At 39.0% G+C, this 27,990-nt stretch overlaps 1 protein-coding gene across 3 annotated transcripts; it reads left to right on the top strand.

Annotated features, from left to right (window-relative positions):
* The first annotated feature begins 1,689 nt into the window (after positions 1-1,689).
* On the top strand, positions 1,690-26,562 carry VSTM2A (V-set and transmembrane domain containing 2A). Of its 3 annotated transcripts, none has more exons than XM_004007690.6 (5): positions 1,690-2,120; positions 3,901-4,067; positions 5,158-5,208; positions 7,924-8,260; positions 24,622-26,562. In XM_004007690.6, the coding sequence occupies exons 1-5, from the start codon at positions 2,042-2,044 to the stop codon at positions 24,708-24,710; spliced, it is 723 nt and encodes a 240-aa protein (XP_004007739.1). In that variant the 5' UTR covers positions 1,690-2,041; the 3' UTR covers positions 24,711-26,562. The 3 variants fall into 3 exon arrangements, with proteins under 3 accessions (XP_004007739.1, XP_004007738.1, XP_042104262.1); XM_004007689.6 differs by having other exon boundaries at positions 24,500-26,562; XM_042248328.2 differs by having other exon boundaries at positions 24,362-26,562.
* The last annotated feature ends 1,428 nt before the right edge of the window (positions 26,563-27,990 follow it).

Genomic DNA, 27,990 nt, shown 5'->3' with positions numbered 1-27,990 from the left:
AACCATAGATAACCTTCAAGTCAGGTCATTTCCATGATATATTAATCTCATGTTTATATGAAATATTAAAAGAAAGCTAAAACCTTGTGATTAAACACTGCACACAACTTGTTAGGCATATAATTTAAAGCTGGAGGTGACTAACCTCTGAGGATCGAATATCTTCATACTTTTATTTTTCAGATAATAGTGTATTAAGTAGCTGGATTAACTTGGAATTTTTTTTCTATATTGTGAACACATTCTCCATAAGAGAGTGTTTCGATGTAAAAATGATTTATTTTCTTGAAAAGACATCCTTCAGAATTCTTTGCTCAACAGAGGAAGGATAAGGAGTCATGCTAGCCTAAACATGAACAAATATAAAACGTCCCTCATGACTTTCTCCAAGTCTTACAGTCTGCCAAACCACAGTGAAAAATAAATATATCTCCAGAAAAATAATATTGTTCTGAAGTTATTGTGCCTTAATTTTCTGAACATTTAAGTTACTGCTGTATTCAGCAGATAAGTGGTTTAGTAATCCGACAGTATTTTTTTTTTTTTTTCTCCTGGTCTGTGAAGGAATTAGCCACCTACATATTTTTAGCAATAAAATGAAAATACATATACTGCATTGGTTTCCTGACAGCATTGTTAACACTTAGTCATATTTTCAAATATTACTGTAAATCTGTGGTAGAGATGCATAGAAGTAACAGTGAAAATAAAATAACTGGCACTGTGCTTAAAGGGCAAATAATTTTAATTTTATTAAGAAGACTTAAATTCACTGCCTAACGGTGGACAGAGTCTTTAAAACGACAGTTATTGCTTTTAGATTCTTAATAAGAAATAGAATACACATCTCAAATCTTCTCCATGGAAGACAGCTAGATTTGTTCCATATCGTAAAGCTTACTGTACTTTTTCTTCTTAAAACAGTATTTGTTATTAATAGAATCTCAGGGAACATGAAATCATTACTGTGTTAGCCAAAAGAAAAACAAACAAACAAACAAAAAAACAAAAACAAAATATAGACCATGCAATAAAGACCCTAATGGCATGAGACCCCTCCCCCACCGCCAAAATACACGTGAGATGGAGGCTGGGAAAGCAAAGTAGTATATGAATTAGCAAAAACAAATAAATGAAAGCGTAAAAGTGGTACGACTTTTCATTCTGGAAAATTCCCTCAATACGTGACTTTTTGTACTTTTCGTCCCTTCCATTCACCAGCAAGAGTGATAACGGTCCCTGCAGGAGCCGCTTCGCTTCCTCGCGAGGTTGCTCAGCAATAAATCCGTGTGAAATAATAGCTTGCGCTCTTCCTAGTTAGAGCAGTTAATAACTGGTTAAGCGACATCTCCCTCCAATGGCTGTTTTCGTCGCCCCGGCGCAGTGTCTTCGCCCAGTCCCGTCCCTCTCCTTCCCGGAGAGCCCCATCCTCCCGCCCGCTGCCCCGGCCCCGTCCTCGTAGCCCCGCCGCAGTCCGCCTGCCGGGACTCACTGAGGCGGGAGAGGCTCAGTTGGCCGGAAGCAGCGCGTGGGGAAGGACCGGGGCTGCTGCTCTCCGGGGCTCAGGCGTAGACCCAACGCGGCCCGGCGCGCACGGAGTTAACGGCGCCGCGGCGCGAAGAGCGGAGACGGCGCGAAACCGCGAGGCCCCCGCCCCGCGCCGTCCCCGCGCCCCGCGCCCCGCGCCCCGCGCCCGGCACCCCGCACCGCGGGCTGACGCTGGACCCGCAGCAGGAAGCGGAAGGCGGGCAGCCGAGCGGCGAGCACTACTCCGCGCCGAGGTCTGGGTGTGCAAGCGCAGCCCGCCAAAGCCGAGCCCAGTACCCAGCCCTCGACCGCGCCGCCAACTCCCAGTCCCCTCTCCGGGTCTTCAGAGCAGTCCGAGCAGGCGAGGGCCGGGATGTTCGCGGCTCCGCACCCTGGGCGCTGAGACCAAGCCTGCCGGACAGTGGCATTCCTTTCTTTTGAAGCTTTTTGGCTGTTGGATACACCGATGTGACACCCCCCACCCCCCACCCCCGCCAACCTTACACTTCTTGGAATGATGGGGATCTTTTTGCCATATGTTGGATTTGTTTTCTTTTCCGTTTTATATGTACAGCAAGGGCTTTCTTCTCAAGGTAAGTCTGTGCTCACTGGCAAGTGTACATTTGCTCGCGGTGTGTGTGTCTTTGCGTTCAAAGAATGGCCAGGCAGATCTAGTCAGGTTCTTAGCAAGTAACAAAGAATAGTATTCTGTTTGGCATTTTTCTTTAAAGTTTATTAATAGTAGCCCAGGTAGATTTGAGAGCAAATCCAGTTGGTTCCTGACAACGAGGGGGGTTCCTCGGTGAGCACAAACACAGAGCTATGAGTGTGTGTGTGTGTGTGTGTGTGTGTGTGTGTGTGTGTCTGTGTGTGTGTTCCCTCTATCTGTGTGCATGCACAGGGTAACGACTCTTGCATACATTATCTTCTTCACAAACAGAGCTGGGGATGGGGTCTCTCCATGGCGAGCCCTCCTCTATGTAGGCAGTATGGGCTTAGAGTTTCCTTTTTCTGTGTCCGTGTGACTTCGTTTGCGTGTGTGTTTATCAAAGGACAGACTCCTCTGAGGACTCATAAAAAGGCACGACTTGCATTACAAGCAGCAGCAGCCTGCTGAATCCAGTTGTTCAGGACTTCGCAGGCTGCAGTGATCATTTCAGCACCATGAACAGATCACATCTCTGGTGCCAGAAGACTGCATCACTTCTGCAGACAGAAATGCCATCAACAGAAAAGTCCTTTTCAGATCAGAATGTCTTCTTAACATCTCCTGTTTCCTCTAAGTATAAATACAGTTCTATTTCAGTAGAGATCATGTTGGGATTTTATACATTTTTAAAAGAGACACTGATGGCGCCTTGCTTTAAAGAGTGGGGGCAAAGTGCATCTACCCTAAATCGATCCTGCAGCCCCTCAATCCTCCTCCCCATGAGTACGCATTGTAGCTGTGCACTTCCTTAAGCTACAAATCTCTCCTAGACTTTTAAGGAACCATCAGCATTTCTCAGAGTGTCTCTTAGACAAGATAAGAACAACCATCCAACGCATTCCGTGTTAAGGAAGTGCCTTTGGGAGAGAGGAAACATATTTTTGTGAGTTTTGCCATGACTCCATGAATCTTGCAAACTAGCAGTGTCAAGATTTGTAATGAAAAGGCTCAAAAAAAAAAAAAAAAGCCTCTAGTGACTTTAGAACAATCTTTAATCTGAACCAAGCCCAGGTGTGTGATTCTTACATCCCATGATGTATAACAATTTACAATACAATAGCTTGTTGGGAACAGATATGAAGGTTAATTTGGAAAGAAAGAAATATCCGCAGCTTAAAAACTGCGCAACTTGTTTCAATGCAGTAGCCCTCCAACCACAACTGCTAATGTGTTGTGATATATATATATCAGGAATGTAAATTTTGACAGATAATCGTGATCTTTTCTTTATTACATGGAACATCCAGTTAGTCACAGATTGTTTAGAAACCTGGACATAAGAGGCTCTCTTCATGTATCAGCTTGACAGATTTGTGTAAAATGTACTTCCCTGAATCCCTCAGTAAGTTTTGGGGAATACTGCAGTCTGACAAAAGGTATTTGTATCTAACTGTGAGCAGCCTGGCTAGCAGAGGGGAGTTATTGGAAAGCTAGTTAACCTTTCTATTATCTGGATTTGATCAACAACAAAATGATTTAGGCATGATACCAAAAATAAGACAGGAAAGAGGCCAAGGAAAGGGGTGGGGGGAGCCTCTGGGATATCATAGAGGTTTTTTGGTTTTTTTTTTTTTTTTAAAGACCCAGGAAAATGTAGTGAGCTCACAAGAGATGCTGTCAAGAGTGGAGTGCATATTCCAAAAGGGTGTGTTTCTGTTTTTCAGCAAAATTTACCGAGTTTCCGCGGAATGTGACAGCAACGGAGGGGCAGAATGTGGAGATGTCCTGCGCTTTCCAGAGCGGCTCTGCCTCGGTGTACCTGGAGATCCAGTGGTGGTTCCTGCGGGGGCCGGAGGACCTGGAGCCTGGGGCCGATGTGGCCGGGGCACAGGTAGCGGAGTTGCGTCGCCCAAATTTCCTGCTTCGTGTCCGGTCCATTCACTGACTTAGACTCCTGAGTGTCCAGCCGAGATGTTTACCAAGATGGTGTTGGGGCGCCCCTGGGAACACCCATGGCTCTCCTGGTGGCAAGGATGACACCTAGGGATGCCAGGGGGTGAACACTGTCCTGGCGACACAGCGTTAAAACCAAGGGAAAGCAGGTTGTCTAGTCTTTCCCGGTTAAGAACTGGGAATAGACTCCTCCTTTTAGTACTGGACATTTTCAGCAGCCCTAGATGGCACTGCTGCGTTGATACATCCCTGGACACTCGCTATCCCTTCATTATGGTGGGATGGGGGAAAATTCTGTCGGTTTTCCATCACCGCCACCCCCACCCCCACCCTCTTGGGTTCTTACCACCTCTGCCAGACGCAGAGGGAGGGAGCGAGGGGAGAGATGGAGAGGAGTGGGAGACTGAACAGGAGGGGGAGAGACAGAGGAGGAGGAATGGAAGGGGAGAAAGGAGGTGGGAGGAGACCCAGGAGGGAGGCGGGAGATGGGGAAAGAAGGAGAGACGGGGTGACGGTGGAAAAAAGGGAATGGGGAGTGACGGAGGAACCCGAGGCGACTCAAGTGGAGAGGGGGCGGGGAGAGGAGGAGAGAAGAGGGGGCGGGTAGAGAAACGAAGGTCTGAACCGAGAAGGAGGTAGTTCTGCAGAAGAGGCTGCGGATGTGCGGGGGCGAGGGAAGGTCTGTAGGAGTGACAGCAGGGAATGACAGAATGCAGTCCCCCGAGATCCCAGGTCCCCCATCCCCCGCAGACTCGCGCACCCCGGGCACTGACCCGAATGCAGCTCCTCGAGTTCCCGAGTCCCCGTCCCCCGAGTCCGAGCGCCCGCGCCGATTCCTCACCCCTCCCCCATCCCCAGAGTTCCCTGTCCCCTAATCCCTGCTCCGGAGTCCCCGAGCGCAGCCACAGGGATTGGTCCCCTGGCGGGTAGCTGGGGCAGCGCCCCTCCCTCCAGGTTTGCGCTGCGGACGGCTCTGGCTGGGCGAGTTCTGAGCATTCGTGTGCCCCACTCCCCATCCCTCCCCACAGGCTGAGCTGCTGCCAGACCGGGACCCTGACGGAGATGGGACCAAGATCAGCGTGAGTGTCAATGAAACCGGTGCACTTGGGCCCGGGGCACCAGTTAGTGAATTTCGGTTTTCAAAAGTGTTTATACTTACTGTTCCCAATAGAGGAAATTTGCACACGCAGGACGAGAGCCCTCTGGCTCTGTCATACCTTACCTCACTGGGTACAAACACACTGAAGCAGATTTAGAATTCATACAATAAAATTATTTATCATAATGGCGTAAATATTTGAAAAATTGATTGGGAATCATTTTGCACCCAAAGAGGAATGTGACACTTTCTTGCTTTTATTAACTATAAGAGTACGTTCAAATTTATACCAATAATTATCCTTCAATAGCAAGTAAAAGATGAAAATCTTCCCAGGCAGAAAAAAATAAATAAATAAAGCATCCAACAGGGTGGTGAAGTTGTAATTAAAATAACTCAACTTTCAATGTCATTGGCATTTCTAATGCCAGTGTTCAAAATCATGTGATATAAGACCAAAAGCCAATATAAATATAAAAGCATTGTTAGAGGAGGTTAACCTGTTGGAAATACAGAGATGTGTTTCTACTCTGCTGGTTATTACTGCTCATAAATGTCTGAAATTAGAAAAAAAAATTGAACATACCTCAGAGGAAGCCATCTAGAATCACTTTATACTAATAGAATTGCTTAGTTTGTTGATAATTAGTAAACAAGTTTTCATTAGTAGAAGTAATATGTGTATAAGGAATCTGATAATCACATTTTAAAAGGAAATTTATTCTGAGGCTATTTTAGGCATATATAAAGTGATAGAATATAGGGGTTCCATCATAATTAAAAGTGTAAAAATATGCTATTACAATCAAATTCTCTATATAATCTCAGCATGGAAAAAATATCAAAAATAAGATATAAACCAGAAACTCCCAATTTCTTTTCATAAACTCACTGACTTTTTAGACTCTTTCAATTTAATTATTCTTATATCACAGAATCTGTTGTTTTCCAACAGTGCTAGAAAAGCTTTATTGGTAAGATCAGTTACTAATGATGTTTTTCTTAAATATTCATTTATATATACACTTAGATAGATTGTTTATTTCCTATTCATCTTTCATTCTTCACCCGTACCCCAATCCTCCAAAGACCAGTAGTAAAGCAGCCTCACACAAGTTGACCTAGAGAAACATGCAGTTAGTTGCATAGTTGTGCACACCACTGCTAACAGCATTATCAACACCCAGAGTTCATACAATCTAGTCAACTGGAAAGAGCGCTAAACACAGAGGTAGAAAGCAGTGTGTTCCCAGTTTACCTGGTATATGATCTTGAACATAAGTCCTAAGCCAGCAGTTAATTTGAATTCCCAGGTGAGTTTTTACAAAATACAGTATGAGCTTTGCCCTGGAGAGATGCAGGTGTTTCTCTATTAATCCAAATGAGAGTATTTTCTAAACCTCCTCAGATGATTCTAGTGTACAGTCAACATTGACAAGCACTGACCCAAACCCCCTAAGCCTCAGTTTACTATAAAACGGAATAATAACAATATATAAGCACTCTGACTACCTAACATTATCAGGACACCCAGTTGAAAATATATTTGAAACTACTGTTTCCCTTTAGTTTTACAGTCTTAATAATATTCATATGCAATTTTCATGAACATAAATGCATACTTATGGTTATGGTTCAGATGTTGAAAACTGTTTATATATACAACTCTGTATGTAAAAACCAGATGAACACTTCCCAAATTTTCTAAATTATTTATGGCTGTTTGAAAGTGTAATGCCCAGTACAGGAATAACTTTCTGCCTTCTCACTTCTCTTCTTTGTCTTTTGAAATTAATTTGGAAATTATCCAAATCCAGATCTTGAATGTCATATGAAGTTCATCATTGTCAGTCATGGATAATATGATAATATGATGTATATCAAATCTACCTCTTCTGATAAAGATGCTTAGAGATCTATTCCATATTATGTAGAATTTTATATATTCTATATAACCATATATATGTTCTTGATGTTAATCTGGTATAAATGGTATCAGAAGTGGGAGTCAGTTTCTATTTTGAAAATCAAAGCAGTGTTTAATTAATGGCATCTCAAGTTCCAGCAGCACACACACCCTGTGGTAGGGGCATGTACTCCGAGTCATAGGATTTCAGATGATATTTATTTGCTCCCTGAGTCTTGCCACCCCATGACTATAGGTCGGACTGCACCAACAGCTGGAGTAAAAACTTTACTATCCAAGTCTATTTTGTCAGTTCATTTAGTAATCATCTGAAGTGGGGATTAAAAGCACATTCCCACTTAAACTCAGCTGTGACCAACAGCTTGTTTTTGTGATCTCTCAGAGTGGTAGGTAGCCTACAGTGAAGAAGAGAGGCTTTGTAAACCATGCACAAGTTAGATTCTTCTTCATTCAGTTGAGCTCACCTGGCAGAGGCCAGTCCCCTGATGGGATCATGGTAGAGCTGGTACCAAATGCAAACCATGTGGCTGATGGAATCTGGTTCAGCTGGACTGAACTCATGTTTCCATAATCTTGTGAATCTAGGTGTTAATAGAATAAGATAAATAAGATCTTCTAATTAGACAGCTGAGGAAATAAAAAACTTTCTGACTGTGGCTGTGAGGCCATTAAGACCTTTTAATTTTCCAACCTTAGCAAGCTCAGGACAAGATATGGAAACCAAATCACTTGATGTGGCACTTTGTTTTTTTACCTGCAATTTTTCAGACAGTGAAAGTCCAAGGGAATGACATCTCTCACAAGCTTCAGATTTCCAAAGTGAGGAAAAAGGATGAAGGCTTATATGAGTGCAGGGTGACCGACGCCAATTATGGAGAGCTTCAGGAACACAAAGCCCAGGCCTACCTAAAAGTCAACGCCAACAGCCATGCCCGGAGGATGCAGGCCTTTGAGGCCTCACCCATGTGGCTGCAGGATATGAAACCTCGCAAGAATGTCTCCGTGGCAGCTCCCAGCAGTATGCACAGCTCTGCCAACCAGCGAGTGCCCTCCACTTCCAGCCCTCAAGAGGTAGCCAAAATCCCCAAACAAAGTCCACAATCAGGTATGGAAACCCATTTTACCACTCACAAACTCTCCGCAGGAAGATGGGTCAGTGTAGACAGATTTATGTGTGATGGTTTCTCTAAAATTGGAAAGCTAGTTCAGTTAAAATGAGGATGAGCTATGAGAGCTGGAGGCTGATCTTCCTGAGGGTGTGAATTGCCCCATTAGTCGCTGGCAGTGCTTCATGTCCAGGGAATCTGAGGACTGGACTTCTTTTCCTTCTGTATTTACACACTATAAACACAATAAATCATGTGCATTTGGTTGCATTATAAATGCATGTTCATTTTCTCTACGGATTTATGTATCGATAATGACCCAAATTAAGAGACTTTCACTTCATCATCATGTAAATGAAAGAGACACACCACATTTTCAGGGACTCATAGCTTTAAGCAAGACCAGTTACCAAGGGCTTCTGTTTTGAAGGAGAAACTTCAGCTGCCTGTGATGAAAGTAATTATGGTAATGGGAGGAAGTAAGGAGGGGGGGTGAAAGGCAGAAAGTGGTACAGTGATAAGGCAGCTCCTGTCAGTGTGGCTTCGATGCCAATTTAGAAGCTTAGTCACACATTTCCTAAGTCAGCTGTGCAAGTTAAAGCTGTTCTGAATAGCATTAATTTATGCACTGATTCAGCCAATGGAAACTCACTGAAGTTTTAACCTTGGCATGGAATGAGCAATACCTTACACTACCCTAGACTGTTCTCCATCCTGCTCAAATGCTTGATGTAGTATTATAGGATGAAGGGAGCATAAAATATTGAATTTCTCATTTTTGAGTTTGTCTCTTTATAGTTTATCATTGAGGAATTATTGATACTACTATTGTAATACAAAATTATATTGTTAACATTCAAATTCTTTTTAGCTACTAGATTTTTAAAATTTCATCATTTTATCAGGATGATTTATATATAAAAAAACATTTAAATGTATTTTTACATTTATATGTAAAAATATGTACATATATATATATATTTATCAGTCGCGTCCAACTCGAGACCCCATCAACTGTAGCCTGCCAGGCTCCTCTGTCCTTGGAATATTCCAGGCAAGAATACTGGAGTGGGTTGCTATTTCTTCCCTTTCTCCAGGGGATCTTCCCAGCCCAGGGTTCAAGTCTGTGTCTCCTGTGCCTCCTGCATTGGCAGGTAGATTCTTTACCACTGAGATATCTGGGAAGCCCATGTGTGTGTGCATGTATATATCTTTAAATACTTATTTATAAACAATATTTTAAAAATAATATATGCCACCGTAGATTCCTCCTTAGGCTTCACATGCTAATGGAGACTATTTGTTGTGAGCTTGACTAAGGGTCCCTATGATGTAGGTAAGCAGCTATCCCAATATGTATTGCTTATGGTACCTTATGCCATGTTGAAAGGAGACGGCTTCTCTGAAGCCATATTTGTGTGACTTTGTCTCATTTTCGTCTTTATCATCTCTTTAGTTCCCCAAAGGAAAAAACCAAGCTAAAAATATATATATTTATACACATGTATATACACACACATGTATGCACATACACACCTAACAGTTTTAATTTTTTTGGCCGTTATTTGGTAAAGATTTTATACTTTTGAAGACATTGTCTTCGTTCCTTTCTCACTGTCAGAAGAAGAACCTAAATGCTATATTCAAAATTACAGAGACCACTCAGCAGACAATTTACAATCTAACTGATGAGGACTCCAAATCATGGAACTGAAGTTATTAGCCTGCATAGAATATTCCAAGCTAGAAATCATAAATCCACTTTGTGGAATCAGATTACTTATCCCAGATGAAGGATTCTAAGCATAGGATGAGAAGTTCTATTTCTAAATTCTTTATATTTTAGATTGAATAATGTACTCTAAAAAGATTCATTTTATTTTAATATCTTTTTCTTAGTCTTGTGATTGGTGCTAAATGCAAAGGCTATACAAATCTAACAAATTTCAGAGAGAAATCACCACTCATTTTCCAACCATCACCATGCTCACCCATTGCTTCTTCTAAAGGAACAGGGTGTACTGCTCATGGAAGCCTGTATCCATCCAAAGCCATTTCCACTAAAAATGATCAGCAATAGCAAAGGTTAATCTGAAACACATTAAAAATTTTCATTTCTATTTTCTTCTACAATTAGATGCTGGAAAATATTTTATATACATTTAACATCTTCTAACTTCTAGTGCAGAAGCTATGGTGGCCCAGCCACTCATTTTATTCATGTGTAAGTCTCTGTGCTTGCACAATTATTGCATAAGATATAGTATTTAGGTTAGATACCTATATAATATTTCCTCTAACACCCACATCCTGATTTGTAATTTTGCTTTATGATTTTTCAGGTTATATTCAAATTCAAATAAAGCTGATTTCAATACCCATGCTTCATTTATTCACTCTCCATCCTTTCGAGAACTTGTATGGCAAGCACAATGATACAAAAATGGAAGATATACTTCCATTCTTAAAAGAGTTAATTGTTTTTATATTTTCATTTGTGAGAAAACAAAATATTTGTAAATTACACTGACCACGTATCTTTGTTTTCCTGTTTTATTAAAGGCAAGGCACGATGAAGAAAAAATAATTGAAATCTTGCCTTTACAGACCAAGAATTATATTAGCCTTTTGTTTTTTCACTTGATATAGGAAGGCATGTGTCATCCATGGTGTCTGTGACACTCTAATACCAACCTGTTACCAAAACCTGGGCTGTTGGCCTTTTATTTTCATCACAGTTTTTACTTAGTTGACTGAACTATTTAGTTTGAAATTCTCAGTTCCTAGTTCATACTTCTTTCTGTCAAAGTAGTTCTGTCTCTCTTTGAAGGAAAAGCATTAGCTGAAAATAACTCTGAATATATATTATAACATTCAAATTACTCAATTTTCCTAGAGCAGAAATTTATGTTAAAAATAGAGAAAAATAGTCTTTTATTATCTGTATATCACAAAATATATAGCTACTTTACTAGATATTTTTTCAAAAGCTAATGCACATGTAACTATCCAATTGAGCTGTATCTTTATGGTATTTATTTTTAATTCTTTTAATTCTCCCTACATTTGATAATCCACAATTAGAACCAAAATACTGAAGAAAAATCATAAAGCAAATAAATAGAACTTGGCTTTTGCAGTCCCTTAGGTTTTTCTCTTCTCCAATCTGTGTAGCTATAACTAATATTTAGAATGTCCTATAGATGTTCTGAGGGTAACAAGTCCTGATTGTAGCATGAACTTGTTTAGTTCCATCTGCACTGAGAACAGATCCCCAAGTACCTCAATAAACTACACCATTCTCTACTCATTTCTTTCTGTCTCATGGAGAACATCTACTTTATACAGAAGCCAAACATCCCCTCCATTCACCACCACCCCAGTTTCCTACTTTTGTCCTTCCCCACCCAGTCTATACTCCCTCCTGTGGACCCCCTCTCCACATTCTTGCCGACACGCCCATGAAGCTGTGAACACAGCCTGGCCCAGTCCCACCCCAGCCTGGCCGCTACGTCCCTAGAGGCCACACCCGCAGCCCCTCCCCTCAGTGCTGGTCCCCGAACTCCCCTCTGGCCCTTCAGGTTGGCTGTTAGCATTCCCCTTTCTCTCTGTGGGCTTCCCCAACTAAATTCCTCTCTTAAGTGTAGTTCTTTTCCCGTTCCTGGTGCTCCAGTCTCATCCATTTCTATGGTTTCAACTACTAAGTTTTCCTTAGAAAATTTCTCAGCCTGTCACAAAAAGGGGAACCCCTTCCAGGGCCTGAGAGTGGACTTTTGTCTAATACTCTGAAATGAATTGTCTGAGGAGACATAAGTGCTGACAAAGCAAGAGACTTTATTGGGAAGGGGCACCTGGGTAGAGAGCAGCGAGGCATGAGAACCCAGGAGAAGGTCTGCCACATGACTGCAGTCTTGGGCTTATGGTAGTGGGGTTAGTTGCCAGTTTGTCTGTGGCCAGTCATCCTGTTTGGCCCATATTTGGTGACTCAGGGTCCTTGCTGGTGGCTTACGCTTCGCTCAGCCAAGATGGGTTCCAGCGAGGAGGATTCTGGGAGGTGGTAGGACCTCATAGGTCTGGCATATGAACTGGTATCTCCTCTCTTCTTTTGACCTTTCCCAAATCCTTCCTGTCATTGGTAGCTTGTTAGTTCCACATTCCTTACCAGAACTTCCTGTTGGAGGATAACTAATGCAAGTGGTTACTGTTGTGCCTGGCCAAGACAAGTGGTAACAAATTGACAGTCTGATCCTGACTTCTCTCTGGAAAGCCAGACCAGGGCTCCTGCTGTCCCCATTAACCTCCTCTCCACCCACCGCCATGTCTGTCTCAGGAGGCTTGTGCAGAGCAGAGCCCCTGCACAGTGGTTGACAGCAGCTGTTGACACACGTGCCACTTGCCCCCACCCTGAGCCTGGACTGGACTGTGACTGCTGTGACAATGAGATAGGAAGGAGTAATGCCTCACCAGCCAATCCGAGACCTTTCCTACAACAGGATAGGCAGCCTCTGCTGTGGCCTTAGAGCCAGCCATTGAGCACCAAGTGCAGCTGCCTTGAGACATGGTGATTTGAAGGCAGCTAGCCTTTGAATTGAGCCCCAGCTGACCATCCTCCAGACCTGTGAGATGTGATAATAAATTGTTGTCTTAAGGTGCTAGGCTTTAGGGTGGCTTGTTTCATGGAAATAAATATTTAGATTAGGTCCCTAAATATTCAAAAATTGAATTTATTATTTTAGCTTTCTCACACACAAAAAATGTTCTCCCTCTGGTGTTCCCCAGTTCTTTTAATAACAACATCGCAGGTAATCAGGAAGTCTTGAATAAGCTCATATCTCAATATGTGGAACACGTCACAACAGAGCATAAGTATTAAATAATTATCATTTCCAAAGCACTATCATAGATTTTCAAGGTCTCATTTCCAGCTGTTTCTCCTGATTTCCTACCCCTCACACATAATCTTCTAAATTGCTCTTTCCTGAATGTTTTCAGATATTTCTTACCTCTCTGACTTTGAAAATGATGTTTTCTTTCCCTCTTTTTGGACTTGTACACAAATGCAAATTCTTTTATAAAACTTTCTCCTGTTGTCTTAGTCAGAATTGGCTTTTTCCTCATTCAGGTCTCCACAGCAACTTGTTTACACTTATTTTGAAGTCCTCATTGTATCCTTTTCCCTGGGGCGTTCCTCCTTTCAGTGCTAGAAGTCCCATTTTCTGGGAAACCTGACACAGACAACATAGTAGTCACCCTGAAGATGACTTTTTGGCTACAGAGATCACCCCTTCTTTTGCCTTCCTATAAGTAAGTGTCTAGGACAAGTGGAGGTCTTGTTTGGGGAGAAAAGGAAGAGAGAGAGGGCAGATATAACTTTGCTTTTGTCTTTTTTCATATATTTGCATAAATTGATTACATTGCCTCTGTTTCAAAAACAATCAAGACTCCTAAACAGTGTTTTTCAAAGTGCAGCTGTCCTGTGCCAGACTTACACGGAAGCTTATTAAAACGTTCATATCCCAAAACAAATGTCTGAATCTAGAAGCAGAAATACCCATTTTTATGAGCAGTTAATTATGAGAATCATTCTCTCTAAAAAGTTCTTATGAGTGAGAGAAAAAATTTCATTATGTACTATGAGATGTGTGTGCATGTGTGTGCTACTAAAAAATACACTTTTAGAAACTGGTCTTTTGTTATTGTTTTTTTCCAGCATTGTTTTGGACTTTTGTGAAACTGTTCTCTTCAAGCTGGCACTCATAAGAAAACTGGCCATAGTTAAGGTGTAGTTATGTTTCCATGTGTGGTTGCTCAGCAGGAATAGTGATTCTCTGAACTCAGAAATATGATTGTTGTGTTTTCAACATGATGTGAACCTGAGCATTGAGAGGCAGCTGCTGCTCCAGCTGCTAGACTCCAAGGGCTCCGGAAGCTCCTCTCTGGCTTACAAATGTAGCAGCTTTCCAAAAGTGGTCAAAGTTAGAGAAATGATCTTACAACAGATTTCAGAGCTGGTGAGGGGAGGTAGATGAGGGGCTCAGTATCTTGCTGGAGATTACTTTCCTGAGTTAAAATATGAGGAAGTGGTGCATGACATCCAGGTAGAGAGCCACATGTATACAATCCAGACCTCAATGTTGATTTTGGTATAAAGATCCAACTTGGCTACTTACACAGGTTAAATTAATTTGATCTTTGTACTTCTATCAGTTAAATGGCTGCTATGTAAATCAAGCAGCCATGAATAAGATAAAAAATAGATTTGAGGCAATGCTTTGGATAATATAGGTCAAAGAATCTGCTGGAGCTATGTTTAAGTTCGAATTATGCAGAGTAAGAGTCTGTACTGGCTAAATTCTCCTGTAAACTATATTTAACTTAACTGGTTGAAATTCAGTAACTAGCTGGGTCTGCAAAACCAAGGCTCCATTTTGTGCTGTAAGGGTTTTTTCAATGCATGGACACTTAAGTGTTCTGCAAAGTTCATTTGTGATTACTAGGGCTCTGTGATTGAGGAGCCATGAAGCAGAATTTGCCAGTGTTTTAAGATCTTGTCACGAATGATTTCATTCTCCTTAAGGTTTCAGGAAGCTGCCAGAGGAGCTTTATCTGGATAGATGACCAAAGGGTTGAGAAGTTGCTGGAAAGACTTCACTCTGTTGGTCAAAATAGCGCAAATTCTCAAGAAAGGCAAGGGCTCCTTCTTCCAAGGAACACTGCTGCCACCTATAGCCTGACAGGTGTATTCATTTCAGCTGTGCGTGCTCAGTTGCTCAGTTGTGTCTGAATGTGATCCCATGGACTGTAGCCTGCCAGACTCCCCTGACCATGGGATTTTCCAGCAAGAATACTGGAGTAGGTTGTCATTTCCTATTCCATGGGATCTTCCCGACCCAGGGGTTGAACCGGCGTTTCCTGCGTCTCCGGCATTGGCAGGCAGCTTCTTTACATCTGCGCCAAAGAGGCAGAAATCCAGGGGAACATGCTTCTTAGACCAGCTGGTTCTCTTACCAGGGTAGGTGGTGGGCACAGTTATTAGACTGTTCTCGTCTCATGTCCATCACTCAGAGCTGCATGTACCTCTGCTTTCTCAGTTATTAAATAGGAATGATCCTCATGGTTTTGAGAATTAAATGAAATTATATACATAGACAGCATGTCACTGATCAACTCTCGATAAGTGAGTAGGTATGTAAGGCTGTGTGTAGGTGATGAGCTAAAGAAGGGAGAATGGGTCTTCATTCCTGACTACCTTTTATTGTTCATAATTTCAGAGCTTCCTTTTTTTCTTCTGTCACAGTGACGTTAATTAATGATAAATTGTCCCCTACATAACCATACCACATTAGCCACCAACTGTTTTGACGAAGGTTATAACTAGATGGTTGACTTTATTAGTTACAAAATAATAAAATTCCAAAGGATTTTTAGGACTTTGAACTGTGACTTGAATAAGTAATGTGCTCATGGAAGCTGAAGTTATACACACTGTATGCTATTGTAATTAAATTCAAGCTTTCAGAAAAAAACCCTCAGAATTTTTTTTAATCACAAAATAACTATGGAAAGTGAAAATGAAAGTCTCTCAGTTGTGTCCGACTCTTTGTGACCCCACAGGTGCATCTGAAAACATAAACAAGAATATTATTAAAAGCTTTAAAAAGAGAGAAAAGCAAAAAGGATTTAGAACCTTATAATATGAATGACATAGTAGTGGTAGATAACATTGTCTCCTAGATACCTTGTTTCTTGAGTGAGCTGCATACAAATCTTTCTGAATATCAGAGTCTTTATCTATAAAATCGAGATAGTGACACATGTGCCCCAAATAACATTTTAGCATTGTGTCATGATATATTTTAAACGTCTAGCAGAGTAAACCTGGCACGTGAGTGAGGTCGTCACTTTTTGGTTCTCTGAAATAACCATGCATAAAGAGGGCAATAAAGGAACATAAATATAAACAAAGAAGGCTCTAAAATAGTAAAATACAGTAATATCTGATGCATTAAAATATAATAATTAAAGCTGAATGTATTTAATAAATAACAAAAAAAATTACAATTTAGGCTGCATATCCAAATGAACTAAGAATGAATCCAAATGAATTAAGAGCTAAATATCCAAATGAACTAAGAATTAATCCAAATGAATTAAGAATTCCAAATGAACTAAGAATGAGTTCAAATGAATTAAGAGCTGAGCAGAAAAGAGAAATTTGACACAGGAAGATTAGCATAAAATCAGAGGCATGAGGGTTTAACATTACTAAAGAAAGTTTAAAGTTACAAAATATACAAATGAAAATAACATTGTACTATAAATAATTTAAAACATTTGTTTGATTAAATCAAGTGTAACTAATAAGTGGTGTAACAGAGAAATATTTGTGTCTAATACTCAGGGAAAGAAGAGAAAATGTCCATTTTAGAAATGCAAATGATTATGTAATCCACTCTAAATGACTTAGAGATATCAAAAGTGATCATGTAATATTGATAAGCTCAAAGCAAAGATATAAACTTAAATCAGTTGTCAATATGACAGCAATAACCAAATAGAAAATATTTGCAGCATAATATATAATCCTCAATAGTAAAAAGAAAAAGGTATAACATATCTGATTTTTTAAAGGAATAGCAAATAAGTAGTATAAATATTAAAATGATTAGAACATTTTGTTAGAAAAGTTTAGGTCTGAATAAATAAGAAAATGGACTGTTTTTGGATGAGCAATCTCAGTACTGGAAATATGTCAAGTTTTTCAAAAGTATTTATAGATTTGTTGCATTCCCAGTCAAATCCTTAGTCAATTTTGAAAATTTGACACATGTAATTTGGCAAAGATGTGGCTCAGCTGGTAAAGAATCTGCCTGCAATGTGGGAGACTGGTTTCGATTCCTGGGTTGGGAGGATCCCCTGGAGAAGGGAAAGGCTACCCACTCCAGTATTCTGGCCTGGAGAATTCCATGGACTGTATAGTCCATGGGGTTGTAAAGAGTCGGACACAACCGAGCAATTTTCACTTTCACTTAATAATCAACCCATGCCAGCAAGGTTACAGTGACTCAGGTATTCTGCTGTGTCATTGCTTGCAGGGTGAATTGATACTGCCTTTCTGGAGGGAAATTGGCAAGAAAAATCGGTTTCAGGGCTTGAAGTTGGCCCTGAGATGATGCTTGGGGAGGAAAATCCAAGGAGCTCAGGAGTGAGGCAGACCCAGACCTGTGAACAGGAATGCATGTCACAGAGTTCTGCCCACAATGGGAAATACTCAGAGGACCAATAGGAGGGAAGTGTCACAATGAGCATGGCAAAACCATACAATGGATAGTAAGCACCTTCTAAAATCACGTCTTCAAAGAAAGTTTAATGAAATTAGAAAAGAACCAATATGTAATATAATGTGAAAAAATATAGGGCAAAGAACTTTAAAGTGAAAACATAAAGAATACTAAATTTTAAGTCAATCTGAGATATTCACATAGAAAATGACAAGAAATAATATGAAAATGCCTGTCAAATTATTTGATTATTTTGTTTGTATTGATAACATTTGTACACTGATAATTTATTACTTTTGTCATAAGAAAAAGATATTCTAAATTGCCCAAATTTAAAAATAAGCCAATGTCAGACAGCTCTTGAGAGAAAAACAAAGAAAATACATTGAACAAATAAACAAAAGCAAAGTAAAAGTTTTGTGTAATTGTGAAGCTTATGACAAAAAACCTCACATACATGTATACATATATGTGTATGTATATTAAAAGCACTATGGTGAAAGTGGTGTCCCTAGAAATTGCTAGTAGCATTGAAATTAAGAGCATTATATCTTATTTCCTGGGAGCTGGTTGGAGAATCTGACCATCAAATTATTCTTATTTGTCTAAACATAATGGGTGTTATCTTGATAAATTTATATTGATAAATCAAGCACATATAACGTCTTTAAATAAAATTTCATTCAATTACTTTTCCTTTCTATAATATGACTGACTGAGCCCCCAATTTGGAGGGAGATCAAAGTGATGAGCGGTGGTATGGTCACCAGGGGTGCCAAGGAAAGTCAATACTCTGGGAGATTTATACATATTAACCTTGCTTTATTTCATACGAGTGCTTCAAAAAAGTCTGAGAGAGCATTTCTGTATGATTTCAGAATCCTATCTGCATTAAAAGATCCAATGTAGGTTAAACTCTCAGTGCTTGAAATAAAGCAAATTTCAAAAGCTTAGGACACTGTCCTTAGAGTGATGTAAGTGTGATGGGATCAGAAATCTGGCCCACAGGCCCTCAGCAAAGTCATCCCACCTTGGCACCAGTTGTCCTCATAGATTATTCTTGAGTTGAATGTGCTTCTTTAAGTGCTCAGACAAACATTTGTTAAGATGCAAATCAGTTTCTAGCCTCAGACAGAACTCCTGAGTAGCAGTCCTTCACCTACTCTCTGAGCAAACAGTATTGTATAACTCCTCTCAGTTTCAGTTCCTTAATCAGCAGAATGATTGTGGCAGCCTCCTGGGACCACAGTCAGAGGTAAAGAAATATTAGCTGCTATTGTCCTAATCATCACCCTGTCTGCACCAGGATCAGTTCTTACTTGGATGAATCAATTACAGTGAAAATGTGCTGTTTTGAGATGCACTGTGGTCCTAGCAGGCAGAAGGCAGTTTCACTTTTATGTGCCCATTCTTGAGTTGCTGTAGAAAGTAGGAACCCCAAAAGCCTGCTGTAAGCAGAAAAGTCTGGAACCTTCTGTGGTGAATGGGGTATCGCTCCTGCACCTTGTCACCTAGACCTTTGTGTACGTGGGAAGCTGTACTTGTCTCCCTCAGCTACAAGAGGCCTCATAACTAGAATAGAGGTGTAAATCTGCTGACTAAACGAAAGCAGGAAAGGAAGTTTAAACAGCTGCTGCCAACATGCCTGGGCAAAATAGGGAATTTATGTATTAGGTCAAAATGAAGCACATTTCTTTTAAAAAATGGATATCTATAAGAAATTGGCACTAGTTCCATAGGAATCTAATAAAAAAGATATTCTTTTTCAAAAAATTATAGGATAAAATCATCCTGTTATTTGATGCTTCCCCTTAAGTTGTGATTTAGTATGTGCAAACTTGAATAAAAATTGCATTAAAAGATAGCTCAAATTTTCCCACAGCTAATTTCATATTGTAAAGCTGACACCTATAATAAAAAAGAGGTTAGTCAAGGCCTGTCTGTCCCTAGAGCTGTAACCTAGGCCTCTTCACAGGCAAAACAGTTTTTCCAGTGTTGCTTCTTTTATTATTGGAAAATTTCCGTTTTAAGTTTGTTCATAGGATAAGCATCACTAATATTCACTTTGAGAAAATTAAGATTCTGGAGCCAGATCAGAAAGCCACAGCAGGACATAAATTGTGCCCTTTCTCTTCTCTTGCTCCTTTTAATCCCACTGGATACTCAAACAAGAAGAAGAACCTATGAGGATTATACCTAAATCTGTAGATTGGTGCCCTGAATTGCGACTCTTCCCCATATCAAAACCAAGTTGTCCTCACGTAGGAAATTAATCCATCAAAACAATCTCAGCCCAGAGAAAGAGGATATTTAAAGAGCTGGCAAGATTTAGATGTGATAAATTATCTAGATAGTTGTCTCAATGGTCTCCTTCTTTGAATTAAATATCCATGTCCTGTATCTTTCCTGGTGGCCAGAAGCTTTGGTTGTCTTTCTCTTCCCACCACTAATGGTGGTACTTTGAACATCAACTTAACTTTTCCTGGTTCCAGGCTATCAAATTTAGATTAAAAGTATAGAGAAGAGTTCATAGAAAGAAGAGGACATGTAAGAATAAGGGTGGGACCACGTCTCACTCAAATATTGAAATGAATTTGGAGGAACCTGTAAGATCTAAAAGACTATAATAGAAAATTTCAAAATGATATTATATCATCAGACATTTGGCATACTGTATGGCACAAAACAAACTTTATTAATATTTAGGAAAAATAAAAGCTGATGCTTTCATATCCAATACTTATCAGTTCAGTCTTGGGGAAAAAAGTTTGTTGTTTTGTTTTGTTTTTTTTTTTTTCCCTAAAGCCAGTTGTATTTTCCCTGAAAAGATTATTGTACATTTAAATAATAGCTTCACATCTTAATCTAATATGTGGAGGCAGTGAGGCAAGATTGCAGTGCCTAAGGGATTTTCAGAAAAAAACACATCCAGACCGTGAGTTGATCTGACTGCATTGCTATGTCCTCACTTCTGTACCTTTGTTTAGTTATCTATTAACTGTGTAACCTAGATTGAGTTATTCCATGCCACTGAGTTTTCCTAATCTGTGTGTTCACTGTATGGGCCTAATGAGAGGATAAACTAAGACAACATTTGTATGTCATATGTATACGTATTCCATCAGAGATACATGGTAGGTGCTGAATATTCCAGTTTGGCGCAAAGGAGAGGGTTCAGCTTTGTTCAATCTGCCCAGTGTCTTCCAGCCTCATGGCTGTAGATGCAGGGGAAAAAAAAAATGGCAGTTCAGATGGAACCATCTAAAAAGGAAGGTGCAAAAAGGGAGCCAAGTCCTTCCATCTGGCAAACAGTTGAGGGCCAGGAAGGCTTTCCAGTTCGGACGCTGTGCTGAATTAATCAAGGCAGGAGGAAGGCAGTGACTGAGAATGTGAGTAAATGGTTCCTCCTCAATCTGATCTCCAAGGACTCCAAGATCTCGACTCTTGTGTTGTCGTGATAGGTTCTTATTTTGTCTTGTTTCTTATAAAAGAAGTAGATGGAATTTTCTGTTATTCTCTGAAATAATTGTTTTACACAGTGAAGATAAAAAATTTGAAGCTTTTTTCTTTCCTATTTCTCATTGGCCAAACTCATTTGTCACAGACACAGCCTTGGGCAGCGATCTTGTTTATCTGCATCCCAGTGAGGGCAGTGTGATGCACTATCACCAGAAAGAAAAAGGGCTGAAGAAGAAAGCTAAGTGCCTGTACTCATGAGACTTCTAAGAAGACTTCTTAGACATTTCCATTTGCAAAATGGAACAAATCCCTCTTCACCCTACTTTATAAAGGCATGAGAAATTTTACCTGAGAGAGCACTGAGGAATCTTTAAACATTAAAACAAATGAAAGGTGTCATTATTACACTGAAGTCAAAGGACATCTTGAAATCACATTCTGAATCAGAGAAAAATCTTCAGATTCTGTTAGACTGCTCCTCATTGAAGCATGTTATCTGCACATTTTCTAGCCATAATTTAGATAACAGCCTCTCCCTTTCTTCTTCACAGGGTATTTTGTGGTGGGAGCAAAAGTTTAAAAACTTAAGGCATTGCTTTACACTTTGAGAATAATACAAAAATTCCTAAAATTTTATCCTTGCCTTTAATGAGTTTATAGTGTAATCAGTCGGATAAAATACAAATATAATGAGTTATAAGTCAATGTGAGCCCTGTTAAGGCCATAGAGAGGCAAAACAAGAATCACCAGGAAGATTAGAGGAGAGAGAGCTTCCAGCTACTCGATGGGAACAGACACAGCAGAATACAGGTTATGTGAGGGGAAGAGTTGCTTAAGAGAATGATCATTTTTAGGGAAAAACAGGTTATCTTAGCTTGGTTTGAGCACAGAGCAAAAGGAAACCAAATAAAGCAAAACAGGTGACCAAATACAATTTCTGGCCTCCTCATGAGAAAATATATATAAAACAATAAAATGCAAACAATTGTTATGCTCATTTTAGGAAACATCAAAGAAATAAATTTTTTGAGATTTCGAGGTGAGTGGCTGCAGAGGAAATTAGAAGTCAGGGCTCCTGATTGCAATCCTGAATCTCATCATTCCAAAACAATAACAACAATAGAGCATGATGAGTAGCCAAAGTTTGCACTTTACAAAAAAAAAAAAAAGTATTGTTTTTTTTTAAATTTTCTTTAGAATAAACCACAGCATGTTTGATAAAACAATAATGTCAGGATGTGTGCTTGTGTGTGATAAGTTGCTTTAGTTGTGGCTGGCTCTTTGGGACCATAGCTTTCCAGGCTCCTCTGTCCGTGGGATTCTCCAGGTGCTAGAGTGTGTTGCCATGCCCTCTTCCAGGGGATCATCCCCACCTGAGGATTGAACCCAGATCTCTTACATCTCCTGCATGGGCTTTACGACTAGCGCCACTTGGGAAGCCCTATATATTCAGAATAGTGTGCGTCTAAATGAAATTGACTATGATGATTATTTGTTAAAATTACATAGGAGCCAGTATAGCATTTTAGAGTCTCAGATTTCACTGTTGAAATCTTTGGGGTTACCAAGATCTATGAAGAAGCACATATCCCTTCTTTCCAGACATGAATAAAACCTTTAGAAAGAAGAGAGAAACAATCTATGATTTGATGACAAAACAGATTTGTTCTAGAATTTACTGTATAGGGAAAAAAAAAACCATAATTGGCTTGACAGAAATAAATTTCACTTAATGAACAATATGCTAGTAATGCAAGTGCCTAAAGTGGATGAATGATTACAATCTGAAAAAAAATGTTATGCATTGCAGTGGTTTATTGTATATCTGATGGCAATTCAAAATATTAATCTTAACATATTCTTTACAGTGTATAATTGGGTTTGTTTGCAGTTATACTGCCTATGTAAATTTTGTTTTAATTTGCACATACTGGACACAGTATAATAGAAAATGTTGTGTCAGGATGGTAGCTGTTCCCTTCGAATCTCATCATTCTCAGGAATGATGGATATCTCCTGTGAAGGGTTGATTAGTTGAGAAAAGAGGCACATAATTAACAGTTTCAGCAAGATTGAGCCAATCTGCAATGCTTATACTGAAGAGGAAACATTATTTCACAAAATATCATTTTTGAAGAATGAATCATTTTCCTTGGTTTTATTGTTTTTAGCATTTTTTAAACCTTTATTCACTATCATACATACTTTATGTCAAGTACTACTGGCAATTTGAGTCATGTAATCATTTTGTTTCTTTCTTTCTTTTAATTGCATGAATTTCTTTCTTATAATTAAATGAATTCCTGTCAAAGAGTCTCCCTTCAAAGATAATGAGGGCACATATTTAATTTTGGCCCTGATGCAAGTGATTCTACATGGATTGTATATATTTTCCTTGCATAATCTTTATATTCAGAGCCACACATGGACTGTACCTTTACTTTTGCATTTTTGAAATTTGTCCCCCAGCTTGAGTGAAGCAACACACTCCAGAGACCCACCACTGACCTTGGGTTTTGAGTCATCAGGTTTCTGTGTTAAGTACATGACTCACCACCTAAACAAAGGCAAATCAATGGCGACACTTAAGTAACCTAACTAGAAACATTAATGTGAGTCTGCTAAACCACCCCTTTAGAACCCTAAATATTTACTCTACAGTGACTTTTGAGAGTGTGTGCTTTCACCTTAATTTCTATCACTACCAAAGTAGACTTGAACATGATTTAGCTGAAATATTTGAAAGATTGTAATTGCCTACCTTCACTCCCTTCAAACCCTTTTGACTTTTCTTGAATTAAAGGAAGAAAGAAAAGAAATGCTTTAAGGTCCATCACATTTTTGTTTTCTTATCAATAATGATTATTACTAGTAAAGGTATATCATTTACATTCATGGATAAAATATGTAAAGAAAAATGCAAAAGGACAATTTCATTCCCTCTCTTATGTAGTCGCAGAGAGCTGTCAAATGTGTCCAGTTCTTGATAATGCTAAATTTTCTTCAGATTTTAAGGATAAAAAGTTGAGAAAGCTCTTCCTCTAAAAGCAGATGCCCAAATGCACATGCTCCAGAACCTGTTCTCCTTGCCCTTGAGAAGCCTGCTGCCCTTGGTTTGGTTTTCACCTCCTGTGGTTTTACTCTTGCAGTTGTAAAACAGGGGATGTGTTTTTAGACACCCATTTAGGAACAACCAAATGACTATAGGGAATAATCCTCACAAAATTGCTTGAGGAAAAAGTATCTGCATTTGTTCCTCTCAGTGTTCCCAACCGTGAAATGGCATGGTTTGAAAACAGACAAAGCAAACAAGACCACTTCCTGGGACTGAAATACTTTGTATGTGTTGTTATTTGCAGTGCATGCCAAGACATTCATGGGCACCAGAGCCAAGCTGGCGAGCTAATTAAATATATATATGTATGTGTTTAAAACAGCCTAATAAGGAGCATTGGAAATCTTCGAGATGAGCGAATATCTTATAACTTCTTCCGCAGGTGCGAGGATAGCTACAAGCCATGGACTTTCTGTCCTGCTTCTTGTCTGTGGCTTTGTGAAGGGTGCTTTGCTTTAGTCTAAAGTGCTGACTTTTTTCCAATATCACTTTCTCTTCTTAAAGCAAAGAGCAAATCGCCTGTAAAATCTACGGAGCGGACAGCAAAGTTGACCCTAAACTCCAAGCACCACTCTGCACCCACTGTACTCTAATTACCTACACAAGGAGCGCCCGCTTTCCGAAGCATAAACGAAGAGGCTATCTCACGCTTTGTTCATAACATTTTCTTGGGCAAATCACTGATCTTTTATTTCAAGAGAATTAGTGTGAAGTGATAGAACATTTTCTAATAGCAAGATCTATATTTTTCCTTTTCTTTCGGCTACTCAAAGCATCATCTCACTGACTGCTCAGGGGTTGGCCTGACCGTCCTCGGTGTAGTGAATATTTACCACAGACACCACTGATTTCCTACTAAAGACCCATTATCTGCAGAAAGTAAGCAGAGATCAAAAGGCTACAGAAAATAAACTATCATCAAACAAAACCCCTGGCTGGGGGCAAGAACAAAATTTTCAACACTGCAAGTCTACAACATTATTTTAAATAAATAATAATTTAAATAAGGAATAATTTAAAATAAGAAATGATAAAAGAGAATTTTTTTTTTTTTAATTTCAACCCTTTTCTTGGGTTTGTCTCCTTTTTCTTGATTGTAGTTCTTATTCCATGCTGGCAAATGCTGATTATGGCCAATCCCTGTAAATCCTGGGAGGTTTATATGAAGACATTTTAAGCATTCTATATTTCAGTGCATTTTAAGTTATTTTGCAATCCTTGTATACGCAAATGACAAATTCTGTAAATTGCTTATAGTATGTGTGATACAACTTCAAAGTAGATAGACTCTGAGCCTCATGCAAGCTGATTTTTATCATTCTCTAGATAAATATATACAAATAAATATCTATATGTTGGGCCATCAACCAACTTTCTTTTTGGATAAAACATTTGTTTTTCACTTAGAATTCCTATATAGTGGGTATTTTGTAATGTATTGTTTCACTTCCACAGGGTTGATAGTTGCAGGTGGCTTCTGTTGCCCCCTGCTTCCTTCTGGAAAATGCATATTCAAAATTGTATTGGTCTCTGATAAATTAATTAATTTTGTTGTGTGTATGCTGTGTTGGAATTTGCTATGTTCCTTTATATAAGGTGTTTATTGGGGCTTGAGGATCTTTTGACTGAGAATGTACGTGCTCTCGTTTTGACAGCCATTCTTGTATCACCATCATTTTTGTCAAAAAGCAATGTTGTTTCTATAAAATTTGCCTGGGAAGGGGATATGGGGATGGTGAAGTGGTCATCATGAGTCCCTAAATTCATGAAAGAACACTTTTTGCTATGGCTAAAAAAATGTTGCTTCCTTTGATCTGTATGAATTTTTCTAGCTTTGTTATTCTGTTACTTGCTAATTATATTTTAATGTCTGCTAATTAAAATTAAAATTTGGTTGTTGGCTAAATATAGTATGCAAAAGATGACTACAAATTCCCAGCTAAAGAAGATAATGTGTTCAGTTTTCACTAGTTAAGTGAATTATAATTTTAAATACTTTATTCTTATTTTTGGCTTTATGACTATTTTATTTGGAACCTGTTTTCTACTCTGGCAAAGAATGATAGGCAGAACTAGCATTGCGTTCCAAATACACTATGGAATAGATATGGTTGAGATAGAAATTACCTGAGTTTTCCTTCCAGAGAGACTCTTCCATTTTCATTCATAACAAACCAGAAGATCATCTCTATAGGACCAGCAGCGCCAAGTCTAAGGTCCTAGACTGGAGCCTGAAGCAATGAATACCTCTGCTTTTCAAAGGTAAATGCATTGATTTTCTGCAATTCAGTTATAAGCAATGTGATATTTTCATAATATCCTTAACATTATCATTTGAGAAATTATGTTTCATGCTAAATCTTTTATTGACATTTTTTGTTCACTTGGCTTATTATTTCAGTCTAATGAGAAAAAATAAATAAAAGATTTGATTTCACCATTTTATTAACTTAGAAATTTATTTTCTTTCAAGGTTAATGGTTAAAATGCATAATATAACAAGATAAATATTATTTATTAAGTCTATCTGGACTCTAAAATTTGTATACATTCAAGCATAAATAAGTATACATTTTCAAATTCAGTCAGACTGGGAAGATCCACAATGTAATTTACTTTTACACAAAGTTCAGGTCATGAGATTGATCAGTTCTAAGGCAAGATGGACATGTATCTGTATCAGTGATGTTCACCATTCTCACTTGTAATAAAGAACATTATGCTGGTTGGAAAGAACTCTCATTACACTCATTGCATCAAGGTACAAAGTAACAGTTCTTTATCAGTGTACTACCAAGAGTCAGACCTACTGACTTCTTTGAGCAAGACATGGCATACAATCTGTTTCTCCAAGCTAGAAATTTTAATGTGAATCTTAAATATTGGAACAAAAACTATAACAAGGAGATGTCTAGTTTTACTATATACCGTGTCCCTCTGGGACTAATTACTTAGTATGTAACTATGATTATAGAAGCAAATAAAGATTGAAAAATAAGTTATTTGACTTTCTTGACCTTGACATCCAAGGTTATATGATAAATATTTTTATAAGAACAAGTCACAAAAAGCTAAAATTGCTTACATGAATTTAAGTCAAATCCTTGAATTCTTTCTTAAAGATTTACAAACTGCTTACAAAAGAGGCAATGCAAATGAAAACACTGGAACATAAACAAAAATCATCTAAGGCAGGAGCTCTTAATCTGAGTTAGTAAATAAGATTAGCAGAGTCCATGAAGCCACTGAAATTATGCACATATTTTTGCACATGTATATTTGTTTAATGGAGATTGTCCTTCACATTCATTGATTCTGAAAGTGATTAGATTATGGTTTGCTGACCTAAAACTAAGGTTAAATACTTCTGAGCACCTTAAAGGACCTGCATGCACGTGTGGTAAGTCTCTTCAGTCGTATCTGACTCTTTGTGATACAATGGACTGTAGCCTGCCAGGCTCCTTTGTCCATAGGATTCTCCAGGTAAGAGTACTGGAGTAGGGTGCCATGCCCTCCTCCAAGGGATCTTTCCAACCCAAGGATCGAGCCCATGTCTCCTCTGATTCCTTCTTTGCAGTCAGACTCTTTACTGCTGAGCCACCACAGAAGGCCCTGAAAAGGCATACTTATTATAATTTTGAACTAGCTTACCTTAAAGTTCTTAGAAGCAGGACATGTTAAGGGAAATAGTATATCTGTACTGGCAAAGAAAACATTTTTTTTTTTAAGTCCAGGAAATTTTTATTAAATTTATGATACACAGCATGGACGAATAGATATGGCATGATATCTGTTGAATTTTTAGGATCAATGTTAAAATCTTAAAATATAACTTTACAAAAATACACACAGAAGATACTGTTCAAATAAGTG

The sequence above is a fragment of the Ovis aries genome, chromosome 4 (genome assembly GCF_016772045.2).
Source record: "Ovis aries strain OAR_USU_Benz2616 breed Rambouillet chromosome 4, ARS-UI_Ramb_v3.0, whole genome shotgun sequence".
NCBI lineage: Eukaryota > Metazoa > Chordata > Mammalia > Artiodactyla > Bovidae > Ovis > Ovis aries.
Note: the sequence above shows the minus strand (reverse complement) of the source record. Positions and strands in the feature narration are given on the sequence as shown.